Raw genomic sequence first — 21,243 nt, 5'->3', positions numbered from 1 at the left:
ATTCCATTCCTACACTTGAGCTCACCTCCTGGCTGGAATAAGGTCTGGAGGAGAACTGGCCTTGTGTTCGCAAGCATGCCTTGTCCCCTTGACTAAAGAGGGCCCGCCCTGGGTTGCCTTTGAATGGGGGCACTCCCTGTGACCACTCTCGGATTCCTCCTTGGGGATGGGGCTTCTCTGGGGAGAGCAGCTGCATGCTTGAAGGCAGAAAGACACCGATTCCCTCCCTGACAACATCTCCGAGAGAGGGCTAAGAGAGAGTCCTGCCTGCAACCGTGGAGAAGCTGCTGCCAGTCTGTGTAGACAATACTCAGCTAGATGGACCTATGGCCTGACTCCGTATAAAGCAGCTTCCTATGTCCCTATGAAAGGGAGTGTGCATTTGTGGAGGAAGGAGAGGGATCAACAGGGAGTTGCGTGGCTGTGTGGTGGGCCTCTTTCTCCAGCAGATTCGCCGGCTTGTTCTCCCCGGCAGAGCTTTTCCTCGGGCTGAATGTCACCCACTGGAAAGATCTGACAGGGGAGATGGCCAAGGAATAGCTGAAGTGATTCTATCCGCAGGGTGAGAGAGAGGTTTCAGCAGTCAAAAGAAGGGTGTCAAAACGGTGGAAAATGCATCTCGTGGAGCAAGTGGCTACCAATCGATACCTTTCACTAGAAAGAGGTGGGCAAAGTGGGCCCTCAGGTTACTCTGGAACTACAACTCCGATCTTCCCCAGACAGGATAAATGGTGTCTGGGAGTGATGGGAGTTGTAGTTCAGCAACAGCTGGTGGGCCCACTTTGCCCACCCCTGCAATGGAGGCTGTTTTCTTCTAGCAGGAGCTGCCTTTCCGCTGCCTCTTTGGTACGGTTGTCTCCTCACAGCAGTCAGCTGGTCTTGCTCCATGAGGTGAGACTCTGTTGCTCCCTCACCACGTTCCTCTCTTTATTGCTGCAGGTGATTGGAGGGCGGGAGAGAAACCCGTCGATGGAGCGGGAAGGAGAACCGAAGGGAGCCAGAAGAGGAGGCAGACTAGTCCTTCCGAAGGGCCAGACCTGCATTCCATCCCAATCCCAGGAGAATGCCACAAGGGAAGCCGAAGGAATAAGATTCCTCAGGATGTAGAAACCTTGACTAGTGAGCCACATCTGAGCAGACATCCCAGAATCCACACAGGTGAGAAACCATATTCCTGTTCAGAGTGTGAAAGGAGCTTCAGTAAGAAGAAAGGGCTTACTGTCCATCAAAGAATCCACACAGGTGAGAAGCCATTTAAATGTTCCGAGTGTGGAAAGAGCTTCAGTCAGAAGGGAACTCTTATTTCCCATCAAAGAATCCACACAGGAGAGAAACCATATACCTGCTCAGAGTGTGAAAAGAGCTTCAGTCACAAGGCAACGCTTACTAACCATCAAAGAATCCACACAGGGGAGAAACCATATATCTGCTCAGAGTGTGGGAAGAGCTTCAGTTGGAAAGCAATACTTACTTCTCATCAAAGAGTCCACACAGGAGAGAAACAACATACCTGCTCTGAGTGTGGAAAGAGCTTCAGTCGTAAAGAAATACTTATTTCCCATCAAAGAATCCACACAGGAGAGAGGCCTTTTAAATGCTCAAAATGTGGAAAGAGCTTCAGTCAGGGTGACAAGCTTACAGTCCATCAAAGAGTCCACACAGGAGAGAAACCATATAAATGCTCCGAGTGTGGAAAGAGCTTCAGTCACAAGGCAACGCTTAAGTCCCATCAAAGAATCCACACAGGAGATAAGCCTTTTAAATGCTCAAAATGTGAAAAGAGCTTCAATCAGAAGGGATCGCTCATTTCCCATCAAAGAGTGCACACAGGAGAGAAACCATATACCTGCTCAGAGTGTGGAAAGAGCTTCAGCCATAAGGCAACGCATCGTTCTCATAAGCAAGTACACACAGGAGAGAAACCATATACCTGCACGGAGTGTGGAAAGAGCTTCAGTCGTAAGGAAATACTTACTTCCCATCAAGGAGTCCACACAGGAGAGAAGCCATATACCTGCTCAGAGTGTGGAAAGCGGTTCAGTCAGAAGTCACAGCTTACTAACCATCACAGGATCCACACAGGGGAGAAACGAGATATCTTCTCAGAGTATGGGAAGAGCTTCAGGCAGAAGGAAGGAGTTACTGTACATCAAAGTATCCACACAGAAGAGAAACCATATACCTGCTCAGAGTGTGGAAAGAGCTTCAGTCATAAGTCTCAGCTTACTGTCCATCAAAGAGTCCACACAGGAGAGAAACCATATACCTGCTCAGAATGTGGAAAGAGCTTCAGTCAGAAAGAAGGTCTTAGTCTCCATCAAAGAATCCACACAGGTGAGAAGCCTTTTAAATGCTCAGAATGTGGAAAGAGCTTCACTCGGGGTGAAAGGCTTACTGTCCATCAGCGAGTCCACACAGGAGAGAAAGCACATACCTGCTCAGAGTGTGGAAAGCGTTTCAGTCAGAAGTCACATCTTACTATACATCAAAGAATCCACACAGGGGAGAAACCACATACCTGCTCAGAGTGTGGAAAGCGTTTCTGTCGGAAGTCACAGCTTACTGACCATCAAAGAATCCACACAGGGGAGAAACCATATACTTGTTCAGAGTGTGGGAAGAGCTTCCGGCTGAAGGAAAAGCTTACTTACCATCAGAGAGTCCACACAGGAGAGAAACCATACTCCTGCTCAGAGTGTGGAAGGAGCTTCAGTCAGAAGGGAACGCTTATTTCCCATCAAAGAGTCCACACAGGAGAAAAACCATATACCTGCTCAGAGTGTGGAAAGAGCTTCAGCCATAAGGCAACGCTTGGTTTTCATAAGCAAGTACACACAGGAGATAAACCATATACCTGCACGGAGTGTGGAAAGAGCTTCACTCGGGGTTACCAGCTTACTGTCCATCAGAGAGTCCACACAGGAGAGAAAGCACATACTTGCTCAGAGTGTGGAAAGAGCTTCAATCATAAGTCAGGACTTATTTCCCATCAAAGAGTCCACACAGGAGAAAAACCATATTGGTGCTCAGAGTGTGGGAAGAGCTTCAGTCAGAAGGCAAAACTTACTTCCCATCAAAGAGTCCACACAGGAGAGAAACCATAAATCTGCTCAGAGTGTGGAAAGAGCTATAGTCACAACCAAAACCTTATATTGCATCAAAGAATCCATACATTTTAAAGGCCATTTAAAATCCCAAACTGTGGAAAATGTTTTACTCAGGTTTTCAGGCTTACTGTCCTTCACAGAATCTTCACAGGAAAGAAACCATATTAGCTGAACCCGCACAGAGCATCTGTGCGATAGTTCACTTCCTTTTTGGGTTAAGTTGGGAGAATTCGTTTGGCTGGTCCTCCCACAGCTCTCTCGCTCGCTCTGTCCCCCCCCCCCCACTCAAGAGCTCTCTCGCTCGCTCTGTCCCCTCCCAGCGCCTCTCTCGCTCGCTGTCTCTCCCCCCCGTGCGCCTCTCTTGCTCGGTCTCTCCCCCCCGCGCGCCTCTCTTGCTCGCTCTGTCCCCCCCACAGCCCCTCTCTCGCTCGCTTTGTCTCTCCCCCCTACGTGGCTCTCTCGCTCGCTCTGTCTCTCCCCTCCGCGCGCCTCTCTCGCTCGCTCTGTCTCTCCCCTCCGCGCGCCTCTCTCGCTTGGTCTGTCTCTCCCCCCCGCGCGCCTCTCTCGCTCGCTCTGTCCCCCCCACAGCGCCTCTCTTGCTCACTCTGTACACTCCCCCCACCTTCTGCCCTACTCTCCTCCCCCCCAAGCCTTCTGCCCCAGCTTGCTCCCTCCTCCGTTTCCCCCTCTTTCTCTCTCTCTTTTTCTCTCTCTCATCCGTGCTCCCCCCCACACTTTTTAGCCTGCTTGTGTTTCCCCCGCTGGCCGTTGCTGCCTCCTCCTTCCTCCAGTCCCCAGTGTCGGACTCGGACTGCCAAGCGTTCAGCCGCCTCCTTCCTGCATGGCCCTCCCTCTAGCGAGCATCTTCCGAAGTGGCCAGCCAATCTGGCGTCTCCACCGCCCAGCCAATCTGCTGGGTTGCCGGGACGCATCCCCACAGAGGCACGTCTATGAGAATTAATATAATAGATAATGCACCCGGTGTCTCCATCAGGGCGCATATGCACTCTCCAGCCCAGGAAACACCTGACCCCAGCAGAAGCAGAGAGGCTCAGGAGACAGTGGGAGCGGTGCAGGGAAGTGGCAGGCAGCTGCAGCGGGGGACAGAGTGAGCAAGAGAGGCGCGCGGCGGGAGAGACAGAGCGAGCGAGAGAGGCGCGTGGGGGGAGAGACAGAGTGAGCGAGAGAGGCGCGTGGGGGGAGGGACAGAGCGAGCGAGAGAGGCGCACGGGGGGAGAGACAGAGCGAGCGAGAGAGGCGCACGGGGGGAGAGAGAGCGAGCGAGAGAGGCGCGCGGGGGGAGAGATCGAGCGAGCGAGAGAGGCGCGCGGGGGGGGAGACGGAGCGAGCGAGAGAGCTGTTGTGTGTGTGGGGGGGGACACAGAGCAAGTGAGAGAGCTGTGGGAGGACCAGCCAAACGAATTCTCCCAACTAAACCAAAAAAGGAAGTGAACTATCACACAGATGCTCTGTGCGGGTTCAGCTAGTTATTATTATTATAGTTATATCCCGCTCTTCCTCCAAGGAGCCCAGAGCGGTGTACTACATACTTGAGTTTCTCTTTCACAACAACCCTGTGAAGTAGGTTAGGCTGATAGAGAAGTGACTGGCCCAGAGTCACCCAGCTAGTTTCATGGCTGAATGGGGATTTGAACTCGGGTCTCCCCGGTCCTAGTCCAGCACTCTAACCACTACACCACACTGGCTCTCCTGTGCAGCCTCCTTCCTAGCAGGGTCCTGGCCCTGACAGAAGCAGAGGGGCTCGGGAGCCAGGGCGAGTGGGGTTGGGAGGGGCTGCCCCTGTAGTAGCCTGCTGACCCCACTACTCCTGCCTGCTCCCCAGAGCTTCTTGGCCTCTCCTGTTTCCCTCGGGCCAGTGAGGGGTGGTGATGGCGGTGGCTACGGCCTTGAGGTTGGCCACAACACTTTGCTTTGTAAAGTGCTTTATGAGCATTGTCTTTGTCGTAAAGTTGTAGACAGAATACAAAGATAGTCTTCCAAGAGTGAGATTTGGTCCTGACAATAAATTCTCTGCCTGGGTTTCTACCAAGCCCCGACTGAAGTGAAGCCCACCTTAGGAGCAGGAGGCTGCTCTAGCTAGAGGACCAGCTTTCATTCGACTCTGCTCCCTTCTGTGAGGTGGACTGAAGCACTAAGGCAATGGGTGCCGGCGCCAGCCGCAAGCTTGGAAGCAGCAGGGGAGCAGGCTGGGGGTGGGGAGGGCTGAGAGCTAGCGAGGGAGGGGACTGGGGAGGGAACTGGCTTTGTTAACTACAGGCCCTACATTCTTGGTGATGGCCATTTTTAAAATGTGAATTCAAGAATCAATGCCCTGAAAATTTACCTTGGCTCCTACACACCCAATCGCAGTGGGTTTCACCCCAGTGGGGCATTGGAGTTGTGCAGTTCTGATCTATGTAATCCCATCGCAATAATCTCTGGTTTATTTTTTGAATTGTTAAATGTATCTGTTTTAAACTGGTTTTAAGCTATTGTTATCCGCCCAGAGACAAAAGTTTGGGGCGGTGTACAAATTTGATAAAAGAATAGCAACTCCATGAAGCTAGGAAGCCAAGTCTCATTTTATAAGCCAGGACATGTACAGCATCTTCCTCCCGTTGACCACGCCCAGCATGACCAAAACAAAAAGGGTGGCCACCTCCTTGGCTAGGTAGGGAGAAGTAGACTGGTGATAGGAATGAGACTTGTGTTGAGTGTGGTTATTTATGTAGCAAATTTCTTGACCGCCTGACCACCTTAGACTCGAGGCTGTTTACATAAATAAATTTAGTTTACATAAATAAATAAATTAAAACAACAAAGAAGAAAACAGAAGGGGGAGAGAAAAAAAGGACACCCCCCTCACATGTTGAAAACTAAAAGCTGGTTTTGATTGGTTTTCAGAAGCTTAGGAACATAGGAAGCTGCCATATATACTGAGTCAGACCACTGGTCTGTCTAGCTCAGTATTGTCTTCATAGACCGGGAGCGGCTTCTCCAAGGTTGCAGGCAGGAATCTCTCTCAGCCCTGTCTTGGAGAAGCCAGGGAGGGAACCTTCTGCTCTTCCCAGAGTGGCTCCATCCCCTGAGGGGAATATCTTACAAAGCACACACTTCTAATCTCCCATTCATATGCAACCAGAGTAGACCCTGCTTAGCTAAGGGGACAAGTCACGCTTGCTACTACAATCGATTAGACAGTCCTCAAGTTAGTGCACATGCACCTCAACAGTTTATGCGTCCTCCATCTTGGATCATGGTGGGTGACATCATCACAAACTACAGCATTGGGGCATCCCTATGAGTCAATTCAGCTGTAGCAAATTTGGTTCAAATTGGTTAGACTGTCCACAAGTTAGCCCACTTATGCCTCAAAGGTTTATGTGTCTGCCATCTTGAATTGGGGTGGATGACATCATCACAATTGTCACCATTGAGGCATCCCTATGTGTCTCTACAGCTGTTCCAAATTTGGTTCAAATTGGTTAAGCTGTTCACAAGTTAGTGCACTTGTGCCTCAAAAAATTATCCTTCCGCCATCTTGAATCAGAGTGAATGACATCATCAAAAACTACACTACTGAGGTGTCCCTACACTCACTACAACTGTACCTAATTTGGTTCAAATCAGTTATACAGTCCACAAGTTAGCCCACTTGCGCCTTCTACATGATCCCCACCACACGTTAAGGTCATCTGAGGAGGTCCATCTCCAGTTACTACCAGTTTGGGTGGCAACTCAAAAACCTTCTCTGTAGCTGCCACGGGGCTGTGGAATGCACTCCTGGCAGAATCCATAATCTGAATTCATTGCTGGCCTTCAGGAGAGCCCTTAAAACCTATCTGTCTGGCCTGGCCTTCCAGGGTTTTTAATTTGTTGTAAATTGTTTTTAATTGCTGTAAGTGTCCAGCCTGGTTGTCCAGGGATTTTGACTGTTCAAATGTTTTAACTGTAAATTAGTTTCTGTTTTAATAGTTTTAACTGATGATTTTGTTTTTATTTTGATGTAAATCGCCCTCAGCCTTTTTTTGGAAGGGCGGTATATAAATTGAATAAATAAATAAATAAAATGTTCATGTGTCTGCCTTTACCCAATTTATTTCAAATAAATTAGGCAGTCCAAAAAATAGCCCGTTTGCGCCTCTGATGTTCAGGCGGACGCCACCTTGAATAGGAGTGGATGACATCATCACACACCATACCTTTTGGCATCCCTATGTGCCCCTACAGCTGTAGCAAATTGGGTTCAAATTGTTTAGGCGGTTCACAAGTTAGCCCACTGGTGCCTCCAAGGTTTACACATCTGCCCAGGGGCGTAGCAAGGTTGGTGTGGGCCCAGAGACAAGATTTTAAAATGGGGCTTCCCCTCACTGAAGCTCAGCTCATGAAGTAAAAGAAATCTTAAATAAGGCTGAATAGTGGTAACAAAAAGCATAGTAAATTTTTGTGTGTGTGTGTGTATAACCTATGTGCCACAACAGAACATCATCCTAAATTATTTTTTAAAAGGTTTTGTACATTGTGGACGATGCAAGTCATTTAATGGTACTAGAGAAAGACATGCTGTTCTGGTAGCTCCAGGTCTTAACACTCACATAAGTTTCGGAGGATGAATACAACTGAAGGAAGCCCGGGCGGGTGCGTGGCTGGGGGAGGCAGTCATGAGACTTGCCTCTGGGGGGCCCCCCAAGGCAGTCGGCCCCCAGACAACTGTCTCCCCTTGCCCTATTATAGTTACGCCCCTGCATCCGCCATCTTGGATTGGGGTGGATGACATCATCCCAAACAACACCCTTGAGGTCACCCTACAACTGTTCCAGATTTGGTTCATATTGGTCCAGACATTGCGAAGTGGATGGGGAGGAACCCAAACAGGGACACCCACACAGAATGCTGGGTGACCTCATCAGCCCCCTGGAAAGGAGGCTCCAAGCAGCACAGTGTGGGTCAGAGGGAGGGAGGGAGGGAAGCAGGAAGGGGGGTGATGCTGGCCTGGCGGGGGCCCCCGGCGGCGGCTCCCAAGGCCTTGAGGTCCAGGCTCCACATTGATCTCAGAGCAGCACTGGGGTCGGGCTTCTCCCTCCTGCAGTGGGGCCAGGCGTGGCTCTGTCTCCAAAGTGCTGAGGCGGGAAGGTCCGAAAGCAACCAGGGCTGGTCCTGGCTGGAGGGGCCTCCTCTTCCCTCCCTCCCTCCCGCCTGGCCTGTAATCCCAAGGGCCCCCCACCCCACTCCACCAGCGCCCCCCATGCACCCTCCAGCAAGGGAAAAGGGGAGCAGACGCTGCTGACGCCCGCTACTTCCGAGGCTCCCCCACCCGCACAGGAGGAGGGGCGTGGCAGGGAGTGACGTCATGCAACCCCTTTCCCAGCCGTGGCCGCCCAAAGAACCTGCCCTCGACTCCGCCCCCCACTTCTCTCCCCTGCCTGAGAAGATCCCCCTTCAGTGGCCCCTCCCCTCTGCCTGGAGGACCGCTGGGCAAGGGGAAAGAGTCGCGCTTCCTAGAGAGCCCGGTGAGACGCAAGGCTGGCTATGCAAGCAGGGACTTCCCGTCCGGTCTGGCTTTTCTCGCAGCAGCAGCTTCTTGGGGGGAGAATCTGGTGAGTGCCAAGAAGGGAAGATCTGGGATCCAAGCGACCCCCACCCCGCCACTCCCGGGACCCGACAGGCAAAGCAGTGACAGGCAGGCAGAGGAGGAGGCCTTGGGAAGTCAGGGGAAGTCTGGGGCAGAGGCCCATCCACTGAAGGGGCTGGCGATCAGTGGCAGTTTGGCAGACCTCTTACTAAGCGTGCAGAAGGTGCCAGGCACAAGCCCTGGCTGGCAGCCTCTCCATGTCGCAGCAGGCCTGGGAAAGGCGGTTCATCACGAGCTGGACCGAGAGGGTGGCTCCGTAGAAGGAGCTTCTAGCCAGGCTTCCCTCTGGGATCAGGTCAGAGAGATCTTTCTGCTGGTGGCAAGAAGAGCTGAGAAAACTGGGGCCGTAGCTCAGTGGTCGAGCATCAGACAGAAGGTGCCAGGTCTCTCCAGGCAGGGCTGGGAAAGGCTCCTGCCTGAAGCCTTGGAGACGCCACTGCCAGCCAGTGTAGACAATACTGAGCTAGATCGCTCAAGGGTCAGACTCAGTTTAAGGCAGCTCCCGATGTCCCTAATGACCCCTGTAGGAGCCCCACCAGAGAAGATTGAGCTGGATGCACCCAGGATCTGAAAAAATAGAAGTTAACATTAGTCTTGAGGCTGAAAGGTCTTCCCCTGGAATCCTAGTGGGTGGGCTAAGCTGTCCCCCTATTGGGCACTGGAAAATATGAGGGGTGGTGGTAATTGGTGCTGAGAAATAGTGATTCAGAAGTCTGCAATGTACTGACCTTAGAAATCCTTCCATTGCCCTTGACCACCACTAGGAATCCGTACTGCTGGGCGTGATGGACCAGTCATCTCACTCAGGATAAGACACTGTTGAAATCCATAAATAGGGGAATCCTGCATCCCAGCAAGCATGAATAAGGGGATTGCACAGAAAGGCTCTTGATTGTAAAATGATGGAGAACAATGGACATTTGAGTGTTCCAGACTGGAGACCCATCCTGTGCTTCACCCATCCTGCAGCTGTTTCATTGGTTACTAGTCCGCTTCTGGGCTCAATTCAAGGTGCTGGTCTTGACCCTTAAAGCTCTACATGACTTGGGGCAGGGGTACCTGTCGGACCACATTCACTCCTATGAATCTGCCAGAACCCTCTATTCATGGTCTCAGGCCTGGCTCATGGCCCCACCACTAACAGAGAACTGATTGGCAGGTACTAGAGACAGGGCCTTTTGGGTTGTGGCCCCTCGGCCTTGGAACAGCCTCCATGAAGAACTTCGCCATGCTACCTCCCTCAGTGCTTTTAAAAACAACTAAAGACACACGTTTTTAAGGAGGCTTTTAAATGCTCTATCTTTGGTTCTATCTGGTATGTTCATTAGTTTTTAGTTTTTGTAATTTCCCGTTTTCAGCTTTTAAAATAGCTTTTAATTTGAATCTTAATTCTGATTGTGGTTTTTAACCTGACTTTTAACTTCTTTACTCAATTTGGTTAATTTTATTACTTTTATTGTATATTCTATCTGTTATTGTTATGAGCTGCCCCCAGCAGTAGTGTACTGGAGGGGCGGGGTATAGATATTTTAAATAAATAAATAATTTCTCCATGTGTGGCTCAGTTTTATGAACCAAATACTAAACTGTGGAAGATTTTGAATGATACAGAACCCTTCCTCCACCTTAATTGAAGGAGGGGGGGACCTTAGAAATTAGTAGGGACTGTTCCTGAATAGGAATTAGATGAAACGGTGTTGGTCTTTGATGCTCTCTGATTCGTCATGTTTTTTTCTTCTTCCCCATTTTCTCAGGGAAAAGCTGGACTTTGAAAGTGAATTATATGCTTGTCTGGAAACAACAATAACTTTCAGTGCCACCAGCAAATTTACCTTGGGGTTGTGTGACTAAGAGGTGGATTCATCCCCTTCTTCTTGGCCTGGGCAGCAAAGTAGCATTAGAGGAAGAAGAGCTTTTGGGTGTGTTTGGAGCTTAAGCTGAGCTCAGAGAGACCATGGATGTGCCAAGCCCAGCAAAGAGTGGATCAGGGAAGGGAACAGAAAAAGGCCCTCCAGCCATCCAGTCTGGCAATGATAAGGGATTCTGGGAAAGAACTGTGCAGAAGATCCTGGGAGGAGACAGCACCAGCTCAGATGTCCAGGTCAGGAGATTCAGACGGTTCGTCTACCAGGAAGTTGAAGGGCCCCGAGAGAACTGCAGCCGACTCCACCACCTTTGCCAGCAGTGGCTGGAGCCAGAGAGACACACGAAAGCTCAGATGCTGGACCTCGTGATCCTGGAGCAGTTCCTGGCCATCCTGCCCCCAGAGATGGAGAGCTGGGTGAGAGAATGTGGAGCGGAGACCAGTTCGCAGGCGGTGGCCCTGTCAGAAGGTTTCCTCCTGAGCCAGGCAGAGGAGAAGAAGCAGGAAGAGCAGCAGGTGAGAGAGCATTTCATCCTGGTAGTTTCAAGGGGCTGGAAGTGTGTGGGACACTATCCTCAAAAGTTCCACCACATGCCCAGTTTTGTGCAGAAATCATCTGAACTCTGATCCTCCTAGGCTAGTGGTTCAGTTATACGTTGTATGACCACAAGATGTTTGACGTTTTAGAGAGTGAGATCATTGTCCCGAGAGCAGAGCCATAAGGCATTTTCTTCAGTGTATGCAGAAGTTCAGAACAACCCAAACTGCTTTGTTAATAATAGAAACTGCAGAGAAACAAGCTACCCTTCTAGCTAATTCCCTACTTGGCAGGTTTCAGGAGAGACTCTTGATAGAACATAGGAAGTTGCCACATGACTGCCGGCTCCGTCACAGAGCCAGCAGGGGCGGGGAGTTCGGGGGCTGTGCGACCCCCAGAAGCTCCAGCATGGCCTGCGCGAGTGCGCAGGGCATGCTGGAGAATCCCCCAAGCCGGGAGGCTGTTTTTCAGCCTCCCGGTCGGGGATCTCCTCGTGAGTAGCCGCGGTACGGAGCTGCACCGTAGCAACTCACTAGCAGAAAATCGGGTTTGCGGAGCCCGATTTCCTCCCATCATGTGAATAGTCTCAGTGAGTCAGACCATTGGTCCATCTAGCTCAATATTGTCTACACAGACTAGAAGCAGCTTCTCCAAGGTAACGGACAGGAGTCTCACTTAGCTCTATCTGGAGATTCCAGGGAGGGAACTTGGAACCTTCTGCATGCAAGCAGAAGATACAGATGCTCTTCCCAGAGAGGATCCATCCCTTTAGGGGAATATCTGACAGTGCTCACCTGTCGTCTCCCATTCAAATGCAAACCAGGGTGGACCCTGCTTAGCCAAGGGGACCATTCATGCTTGCTAGCACAAGACCTGCTCTCCTCCCATTCTTCCCTCAGTGTTAGGTTACTATCCCAATCAAGTGGTTGTTACGTACTTGCCTGCCAACGACCTGGTTGTGTCTTAAAGTTAAGTTGTGCCGTGAGTCAGTGTTGACACCTGGTGACCACAGAGCCATGTGATTTTCTTTGGAAGAATACAGGAGGGGGTTACCACTGCCATCTCCCACACAGTATCAGGTGATGCCTTTCAGCATGATCATCTACCCCCTTTACCCACAGATGGCCAGAAGAAGGTGCCTCTTCCTACCACGGTCATAGAGGGAAAGTATAAGAGGCTACCTTACACAGCTCGCCTCTGTCCTTGTGGTTCAGGCGATATTGAGACTACTGCCCATGTAATCCTTTATTGTGCTTTTTATAGGGATAGTCGCTTATTTCCCCCTTGTTAATAAATTGTCCTGGCAACACTGATCAATTTTATTTAGAGTTCTTGTTGTCTAATTTTAGAGAAACAATTTTGGTTAATGTGGCCAAGTTCTGCTTTATTGTTTGTAAGTTTTGTAAAGTTTTTATTGCTCACTTGAATGCTACTGTAAATTGTTGATTACATGCTGGTCTGTGACCGAAATAAACTTTGATCTGATCTGACACTCCTCAGGATCCTTCTGCTACAAGGATTTATATTCTGCTTTTCAACAAAGGTGCTCCAAGTGGTTTACATACATATATAATATAATAAGATGGTTCCATGACCCAGAATGGCTCACCAATCACTCAGGACCCAGTGGAGGATGCTGTGCTGCTCCTGGATTGGAAGAGCACCTGCATCCTGGAATGCTAAAGGGTCCAGGTTCCTTCCCTGGCATTGCCAAGTTAGGGCTGAGAGACACCCCTGCCTGCAACCTTGGAGATTCCCCTGCCAGTCTCTGTAGACAATCCCGAGCTAGATGGACCAATGGCCTGATTCAGTAGAAGGCAGGAATGTTCACATTCCATGGAACAATGTCCGTCCCCTAAATATCAGAGAATTGCCACGTTCTAAAGGCGCCTCTTTGCTCAGTCAGCAGGGGTTCTCCTCTCCCTCCAAAGCTCTTCTGCTGTCTGCTGAAGGACCTTCTGAGCTGTTCCCAGGGATTCCTGCTCTTTGAAATGGCTGCCCAAAGGGCATTGAAACGGAAACTGAGGGATGGGAATGCCTTTTAATAAATGCTCTCCACTGCCTCTTTCTCCTGTTTCAGACAGATGGGATGTTAGCCAAAGCAGCCCCGGAACTCCCAGAGTTTGAGATGGTGCCGTTGGTGACCCGGCAGAAGCTGCTGTTCAGGGGGATCATGCCAGAGAGTGACGGAGGCGCCATGGCACTGGGTAAGGATGCACGGGTTGTATTGCAATTGGGCTCTTCTCTCTCGAGAGACCCATGGGCTCCTTGTATGTTCCTCTTGAGCCCGTGTGTTGGAGATGCTTCTCTTTAGCCTCCAGAGTAGAATGCCAAAGCAAAACTTTGCATGGAGTTCCAAAGTTAAATGAAAAGAGACTGATTTCACTCCAGCCACTGGAATGCAAAATGCCTATCAAGCCCCAAACCTCTTTCCTCTCCTTATAGGCAGTGAAATTTCGCTGGTGACTCCTCTTAGAGCTTCTCCTCTTGATTGTGGAGTGGAAACAGTTGCTATGCACACACCAGATCAGGTAGGAGAAGAATCACTGGGGAAAGATAGGGGCAAACCTTGCCTCTCTCTGGGCCCCAATGAGCTTCCGACTTTCCCTTTGCTTCAGTCAAAGGTGCTCTCTTCCGACTCTGAAAGCCACAGAGGAAATTTTGGATCCTTCCAAAGGATCCAAAGGAGGACCTTGAGCATCTACCTTTCTGCCAATATTGATGCAGAAATCGAGAGGGCGTTTTCATGACCCACCCTACCTGCATAGGGCAGTACTAGCTTGGGTAGGGCTGGTTGTGAGAATTGCTGGGATCGCTCCCGATCCTGGCACTCCTCTGGCAGGTAGCCCACATTGGAAACCCAGGCTAAAAGTGAGGTAGGACGACGCATAAAAAACTGGGCCCCGGGAGTGGCAACTATAGAGCCCCAACTGCTGAGCAGGCAGGGAGAGGGCCCCTTCTACATTGTAGTAGGTTGGCTCTCCACTGCCCACACAGGGTATTATGGGATAAGGGAGGTCTTCTGATTCCACCTCGGGTGACTGCCACAGTGTCGTTTATGTGGGCATGCGAGTCATAGCATGTCAAAGAAATGACGCTCGTGATGGGGAAGTTCGACCAATCCTGCCTTCCCCCTCCCCTCAGGGGGGAGCTGCCTAAGTGCCTTGGGTTGTGTGAATGACCTTCATGTTTTATTGCTCTTTTCAGGAGTCTGTGAGCTTTGAGGAGGTGGCTGTGTGTTTCTCCGAAGAGGAGGAGGCTCTGCTGGATCCAGGCCAAAGGGCTCTGCACAGGGAAGTCCTGGAAGAGATTTCTGGGCATCTGGCCTTTCTGGGTAAGCCTCCCTCCTGGCCTCGGCTGATGGATGTAGGGAAGCAGAAATTTCTGCAATTGTCAGTCTGTAGCAATGTATTGTGGGATGTCAGTGGCTGGTCCATGTTTCTTGGAGATTGATTGATTGATTGATTCAATTTATATACCACCTAGTATAAAAATCTCAACGTGGTGTACAGATTAAAATATAAAATGTAACACATTTAAAATTCATAAGATAAAAATTAGATAAAAACATGTTTAAAACACATTAAAACTTAAAAAATCGAATCTCAGTTGAAGGCCTGGGAAAACAAGTACATCTTCAGGGTCCTCCTAAAAGCCAATACGAATATGCTCCTTATTTGAAGAAGAAAGTGTTTGGTTGCAACCAGAGCCAACAAGACAACATTGCTGAAACCTTCAATCAAATGGCAAAAGTTCCACAACCTCTTCTTCCAAGCTGGCCAAACTTTGATCTCCCTTCAGTCCTGGCCTAGTGAATGAGGGTATTAAAACATACATGCAAAACTGGGCAAATGGAGTCCAGCCTAGTTTGGCACATCCATGTGCTCCTCTGGGATCTGGCCCGATTCCGGCAGAACCATGGCAGCAAACCCTCCTATGAAGCCTTCCTCTCAGAACGGGTTTAGGAGAGCGAGCGCCTCCTTTACTAAAGAGGGTTTACCCAGGGAGACCCGAGTTCAATTCTCCATTCAGCCATGAAACTAGCTGGGTGACTCTGGGCCAGTCACTTCTCTCTCAGCCTAACCTACTTCACAGGGTTGTTGTGAGGAGAAACCTAAGTATGCAGTACACTGCTCTGGGCTCCTTGGAAGAAGAGCGGGATATAAAATGTTAAAAATTAAATAAATAAATAAACAATAAATATATGTGAGCACTGTCGGATTACCCGTTGGGGATGCGGCTTCTCTGGGGAGAGCATCTGCATCCTTGCATGTAGAAGGTCCTTGATTCCCTCCCTGGCAGAATCTCCGAGAATCTAGGAGAGAGTCCTGCCTGTAACCTTGCAGATGCTGCTGCCAGTCTGTGTAGAGTGTAGACAATCCTGAGCTAGATGGACCAATGGCCTGGCTGAGCATAAGGCAGCTTCCTCTGTTGCTCTGAAAGGGATGGAGCGTTTCTGGTGACTTTCGAGGAAGAAACAGGTAGCTGTTGGTGGTGTGGTGGGCACCTTGGTCAAGCTGATCATGCTGTGAGTTCTCCCCGGCAGAGCTTTTCCTTGGGCTGAATGTCACCCACTGGACAGGGAAGACGGCCAAGGAATAGCTGAAGTGATTCTATCCGCGGGGTGAGAGAGAGGTTTCAGCCATCCAAAGAAGGGTGTCCAAACGGTGGTAAATGCATCTCATGGAGCACGTGGCTACCAGTTGATACCACTCACTAGAAAGGGGTGGGCAAAGTGGGCCCTCCAGCTGCTCTGGAACTACAACTCCCATCTTCCCCAGACAAGATAAACAAGATAAAAATGTAGGTTATGGGAGTTGTAGTTCAGCAAATGCTGGAGGGCCCAGTTTGCCCACCCCTGCAATGGAGGCTGTTTTCTTCTAGCAGGAGCCGCCTTTCCACTGCCTCTTTGACACAGTTGTCTCCTCACAGCAGTCAGCTGGGCTTGCTCCTTGATGTGAGACTCTGTTGCTCCCTCACCCCATTCCTCTCTTTATTGCTGCAGGTGATTGGAGGGAGGGAGAGAAACCAGCCGATGGAGCGAGAAGGAGAACTGAAGGCAGCCAGAAGAGGAGGCAGACTAGTCCTTCTGAAGGGCCAGACATGCATTCCATCCCAGTCCAAGGAGAATGCCACAAGGAAAGCCGAAGTAATAAGATTCCTCAGGATGTAGAAACCTTGACTAGTGAGCCACATCTAAGCAGACATCCCAGAATCCACATAGGAGAGAAACCCTATACCTGTTCAGAGTGTGGAAAGTGTTTTAGTCAAAATGTACAGCTTACATTGCATCAAAGAATCCACACAGATGAGAAGACTTATAAGTGTTCAGAATATGGGAAGGATTTCACTCGGTGTGGCAAGCTTACTGTCCATCAAAGAGTCCACACAGGAGAGCAACCATATGCCTGCTCAGAGTGTAAAAAGAGCTTCCGTCAGAAGGCAGCACTCACTGTCCATCAAAGAATCCACACAGGTGAGAAGCCTTTTAAATGCTCGGAATGTGGAAAGTGCTTCAGTCGGAAGGGAACACTTATTTCCCATCAAATAATCCACACAGGAGAGAAACCACACACCTGCTCAGAGTGTGGAAAGAGGTTCTGTCATAGGGCAAGTCTTACTAACCATCAAAGAGTCCATACAGGAGAGAAACCATATACCTGCTCAGAGTGTGGAAAGACCTTCACCCGCTCTGGTGATCTTATTTCCCATCAAAGAGTCCACACAGGAGAGAAACCATATACCTGCTCAGAGTGTGGAAAGAGGTTCAGTCAGAGGTCAAAGCTTACTAACCATAAAAGAAACCACACAGGAGAGAAACCATATACCTGCTCAGAGTGTGGAAAAAGCTTCAATGATACGTCTGGACTTAATGTCCATCTTAGAAACCACACAGGAGAGAAACCATATACCTGCTCAGAGTGTGGAAAGAGGTTCAGTCAGAGGTCAAAGCTTACTAACCATCAAAGAAACCACACAGGAGAGAAACCATATACGTGCTCAGAGTGTGGAAAGAGCTTCAATGATAAGTCTGGACTTAATGTCCATCAAAGAAACCACACAGGAGAGAAACCACATACCTGCTCAGATTGTGGAAAGCGCTTCAATAGTAAGTCAGGACTTACTGTCCATCAAAGAATCCATACAGGAGAAAAACCATATACCTGCTCAGAGTGTGGAAAGAGCTTCATTGCTAAGTCAGGACTTATTGTCCATCAAAGAGTCCACTCAGGAGAGAAACCATATTCCTGCTCAGAGTGTGGAAGGAGCTTCAAGGATAAGTCAGGACTTACTGTCCATCAAAGAGTCCACACAGGAGAGAAACCACATACCTGCTCAGAGTGTGGAAAGAGCTTCAGGCAGAAGGGAAATCTTACTTCCCATCAAACAATCCACGCAGGAGAGAAACCCTTTACCTGTTCAGAGTGTGGAACAAGGTTTACTCGCTATCCTGATCTTATTTCCCATCAAAGAGTCCATACAGGAGAGAAACCACACTCTACTCAGAGTGTGGAAAGAGCTTCAATGATATGCCAGGACTTACTGCCCATCAAAGAATCCACGCAGGAGAGAAGCCTTTTAAATGCTCAGAATGTGCAAAGAGCTTTATTCAAGGTGTCAAGCTTACTGTCCATCAGCGAGTCCACATAGGAACGAAACCACATACCTACTCAGAGTGTGGAAAGTGGTTCAGTCACAAGTCACAGCTTACTAAACATCACCGAGTCCACACTCAGGATAATAGTCAAAGGTGAATATTCACCCTCGTTGACTTTCCAAAGAGACAGGTGAGTACTAAGACCTGACTTTGTCTTTCTTCCAAAAGTGGCGACGTGGTTCAGGCACGTGGCTCCAGTCTTCTTTCCCAACCCCATCTCAGGACTATTCAATTTTGTCAAAAGTCTTTGATGAGGAATTTTTGTCGAAAGCTTTTTGAAATTCCAGGTATGGAGCAAGATGGAGGTTCGGCTGTGAGGGAGGGACTTTCATGTCCTCCTTCACTTCTTTTGCATTCCTTAATTAATTACAGCTGGACAAAGCTGTTTTCAGAGGGAAGAGTTAGTTCCAACTTTGGGAGTTGCCGGAGTTAAGGAGCCCCCTTGAATCTGGTGAACCCAGAAGGAATAAATCTTCAGAAACCCGGGTCTGCGAAAGTCCTGCTTTTCCATCAGCAACCAAGAACCTGCCTGCTATGAACCTGTCCATCATTTATGGACTCCTAGATCTCTTGAAGTTTCTTACTCCTAAGTATTATACTTTTTTCACTTTGATTTTTCTTATTACTACACCTTCTCCTCTCCTTTTTATTAACTGAGATTATTTTGAGCTTCAGAATGAGCACGGTTATTTGAACATCTTCCCCTGCCTGATGGAGCTTTACTATTTGACTGCAGCAATCTTACAACTACAGCAGGACTTTAAAAACTACTCTGGACTCAGACTGGAATAAGATTTAAGACTGTGGCCATTTGTTACTTACAGCTGGATGTCGTAATTTTTCAGACTGCTGTCAGTGTTTGAGGATTTATTTCGCTCTCCTGCGTAATCGCTGCTGGTGTCTCGCCTTGTCTTTTTCTCTTTTCTCTAATATTAAAAAACTTACGCCCTCTTATATTTCTTTTTTAAGTTTATGGTGTTCTTTTTAATTGTAATCCTGGTTCTTCGTTGGAAGTGTTTATTCACAAATGCGACTATCTCTCATTCACTGCAGAAGGATTTTACAGCCTCTGTGTAGAAAAGACTTTTTCTCGCTGAGTTAATTGGACTTTCAGGGGGATCTTTACGAGACATTAATTACGGTTGATTAATGACTGCAATTTCCTTCGCTTTTTGAAGAAGACTTTTTAATTTCAGAAATTCAGTTGGACCTTTTTTCTTATTTCAGCGCGCAGGGTTTAAATTTCTCACAGACTACTTGTTCCAGTCATTTCATTACGTCATTGTCTCCTGGGCCCCCTTTCCTTGTATTGGCTCTAAGTGCATTTTGTAATTCTAACTATTTACCACATGAGGACTCAGCCTCTCATATTCGTTGATAGTCCATAGAATAGTCCTTAGTCCATAAGGTCTTTTGTTTCAATTTTAGTCTTTCAATGGTTGGTTGATCAATTAGGGCAACTGTGATACCGTTCTGGCAATAAGAAACTTATGTGTTTCTGAATACTCTATTTTTTGTTATTTGGTTAAGGGATGAACAAGCTGAAGATTACGGGAATAATGTTCTGATTTCATTGTTTACTAACAACTTCATATTAACAGCATAATTAAGCTCAAAGTATTGAGTTTGAACTTTGTATTCCCAGAGGTTAACGGCTTTCTTATAGTCATTTTCAGATAGGGAAATTATTTGAGGATTATTAGCAAGTATAACGCAATCAGAGTAGAGTATTTTAGCTTTGATTCCCAAAGAAATTGATAGCTTATTTAAACTTGTGCTTAACTAGGGATTTATTTTTGGATTTTTCTTTCTTTCTATTTATAACGCCCCCGCCCCCCCAATAAAGACAGCTTATTGTGCCATTGAATTTTTTCCTTTTTTGTTTTTCATCTCCCCCCCCCCACATCAACTTTGATGATAAGGGGAAAGGGAATTAATCAGAAAGATGGAGTTGCAATTTCAAGAAGGGATGTTATCCATCTCTGCGCTGCAACAGACTTTAATTGCAGAGTTAGGTAATTTTTCTATCTGAATTGAGAAGAATCTGAATCATTTGATTATGCTTATTCCAAGATAGGACTTGATTGCAGAGAAATCTATGGATTTGATTTGGCCGGACAGAAAGTGGCGGATTTTGAAGAACAAGAACATTCGGTTTTTCTTTTCAACATGAAGATTTCTGAACTGGTAAGGATTTCCTGGAAAGAAGACTTGGAAACAAGAGATGGGGCGACTTCCTCTTTACAAGTTTTGGACCTGTTTACTCAAGAGATCTACAGATTCTGCTTCAGACAAGATGGTGATAATAATTCTTTAAGAAACACCAACTTAGTACTTGAGTACATGGTGGCTTCAAAAGTACACATTTTTACTCTAAGAAATTGGTTTGATTGGTCTCTTTCTAGAAGGGGGAGTTAAATACAGATGTGTGGTGCTTTTTTGGCTTGAGGTCATTCTGGAAGACTGACGATATAGATTCTCCTAGAAACTTTTGATATACTGTCCTGTTATGGACTCTTTTACAATTATAGGTTAAGTTTTCAGTCAAAGAATTTCTCTTTGGAGTGAATGGCACGATTGTTATCTTAAGAGGGAAGAACTAATTACAGATGGATGATACATACATACAGTTTCCTCCTGTAGCTTAGTGTTTTTTGGCCTGATATGATCCCTTTAGGGGAGGAAGAGATGTTTTTTATTTCAATGAGATTTCAGTTGTTTTTTAAATCTAGCGCAAGTCAGTTCATACAAAACTCAATATATTACCCAAATAGCAGCAATAAAATAATTTTTTTAACAAACTTTCTAACTGCGATAGAGGTAGCTTAGGATATTTTAAATCTTATTAACATTCTAACAGTATCATCATTTTACAATATAATTTGTTAGGTTAAAATTAACTGGGGAACTTCCTCATATCTTTCTATTATTTACTATTTAGGTCCTTTGATCTATGACTTGCATTATAGTTCAACTGTATTATGGAGTAAGAATAGGTTATTAACAGTTGTTATTTCTGGAGTCAATAATTTTTTTAGGTTGGCATACATAATAATGTAAAACTATATACAGCCTTTGTAACTTGGAAATTCAAGAGATGTATCTTTGCTTTTGTTCATTTTATCTTAAAATAAAAATCTATTTGGAAAAAAAGAAAAGAAAGTAAGTCCAGGTATACTATGTCAACTGGATCACCTTTATCACCTGTTGACACTCTGAAAGAACTTTGCAAAGTTTGGTGAGGCAAGATTTACCTTTGCAGAAGCCATGCTGGTTCTCCCTCAGCAGGGCCTGTTCTTCAATATGCTTAACCATTTGATCCTTGAGAATGCTTGTAGTGACCAGGCTCCCCAACCCCAGTAGAGCTAACAGGAAGTGAACCCCTGGCCTTGACTGACAGGCTGGTGACCCCCAGGGCTGACCAATCAATCCACCAGGTGGGTG

General features: G+C 47.7%; 1 protein-coding gene and 1 pseudogene across 1 annotated transcript; both read left to right on the top strand.

Annotated features, from left to right (window-relative positions):
• Positions 1-19,666, top strand: part of LOC128341975 (zinc finger protein 585A-like) — a 42,343-nt pseudogene extending 22,677 nt beyond the window's left edge.
• Positions 8,616-14,468, top strand: LOC128341970 (zinc finger and SCAN domain-containing protein 9-like). The gene is made up of 5 exons (XM_053288702.1): positions 8,616-8,704; positions 9,504-10,054; positions 10,494-11,119; positions 13,222-13,348; positions 14,349-14,468. Exons 3-5 carry the CDS (start codon positions 10,694-10,696, stop codon positions 14,363-14,365), a joined length of 570 nt encoding a protein of 189 aa, XP_053144677.1. The 5' UTR covers positions 8,616-8,704; positions 9,504-10,054; positions 10,494-10,693; the 3' UTR covers positions 14,366-14,468.
• Positions 19,667-21,243: the final 1,577 nt, after the last annotated feature.

This window comes from Hemicordylus capensis, chromosome 2 (assembly GCF_027244095.1).
Source record: "Hemicordylus capensis ecotype Gifberg chromosome 2, rHemCap1.1.pri, whole genome shotgun sequence".
Classification (NCBI taxonomy): domain Eukaryota; kingdom Metazoa; phylum Chordata; class Lepidosauria; order Squamata; family Cordylidae; genus Hemicordylus; species Hemicordylus capensis.
Note: the sequence above shows the minus strand (reverse complement) of the source record. Positions and strands in the feature narration are given on the sequence as shown.

Excerpts from the sequence above, each read along its gene's own strand:
- LOC128341970 (XM_053288702.1), top strand. The coding sequence starts at position 10,694 with ATGGATGTGCCAAGCCCAGCAAAGAGTGGATCAGGGAAGGGAACAGAA. Across the intron at positions 11,120-13,221 it reads AGAAGCAGGAAGAGCAGCAG|ACAGATGGGATGTTAGCCAA; the intron begins GTGAGAGAGCAT and ends CTCCTGTTTCAG.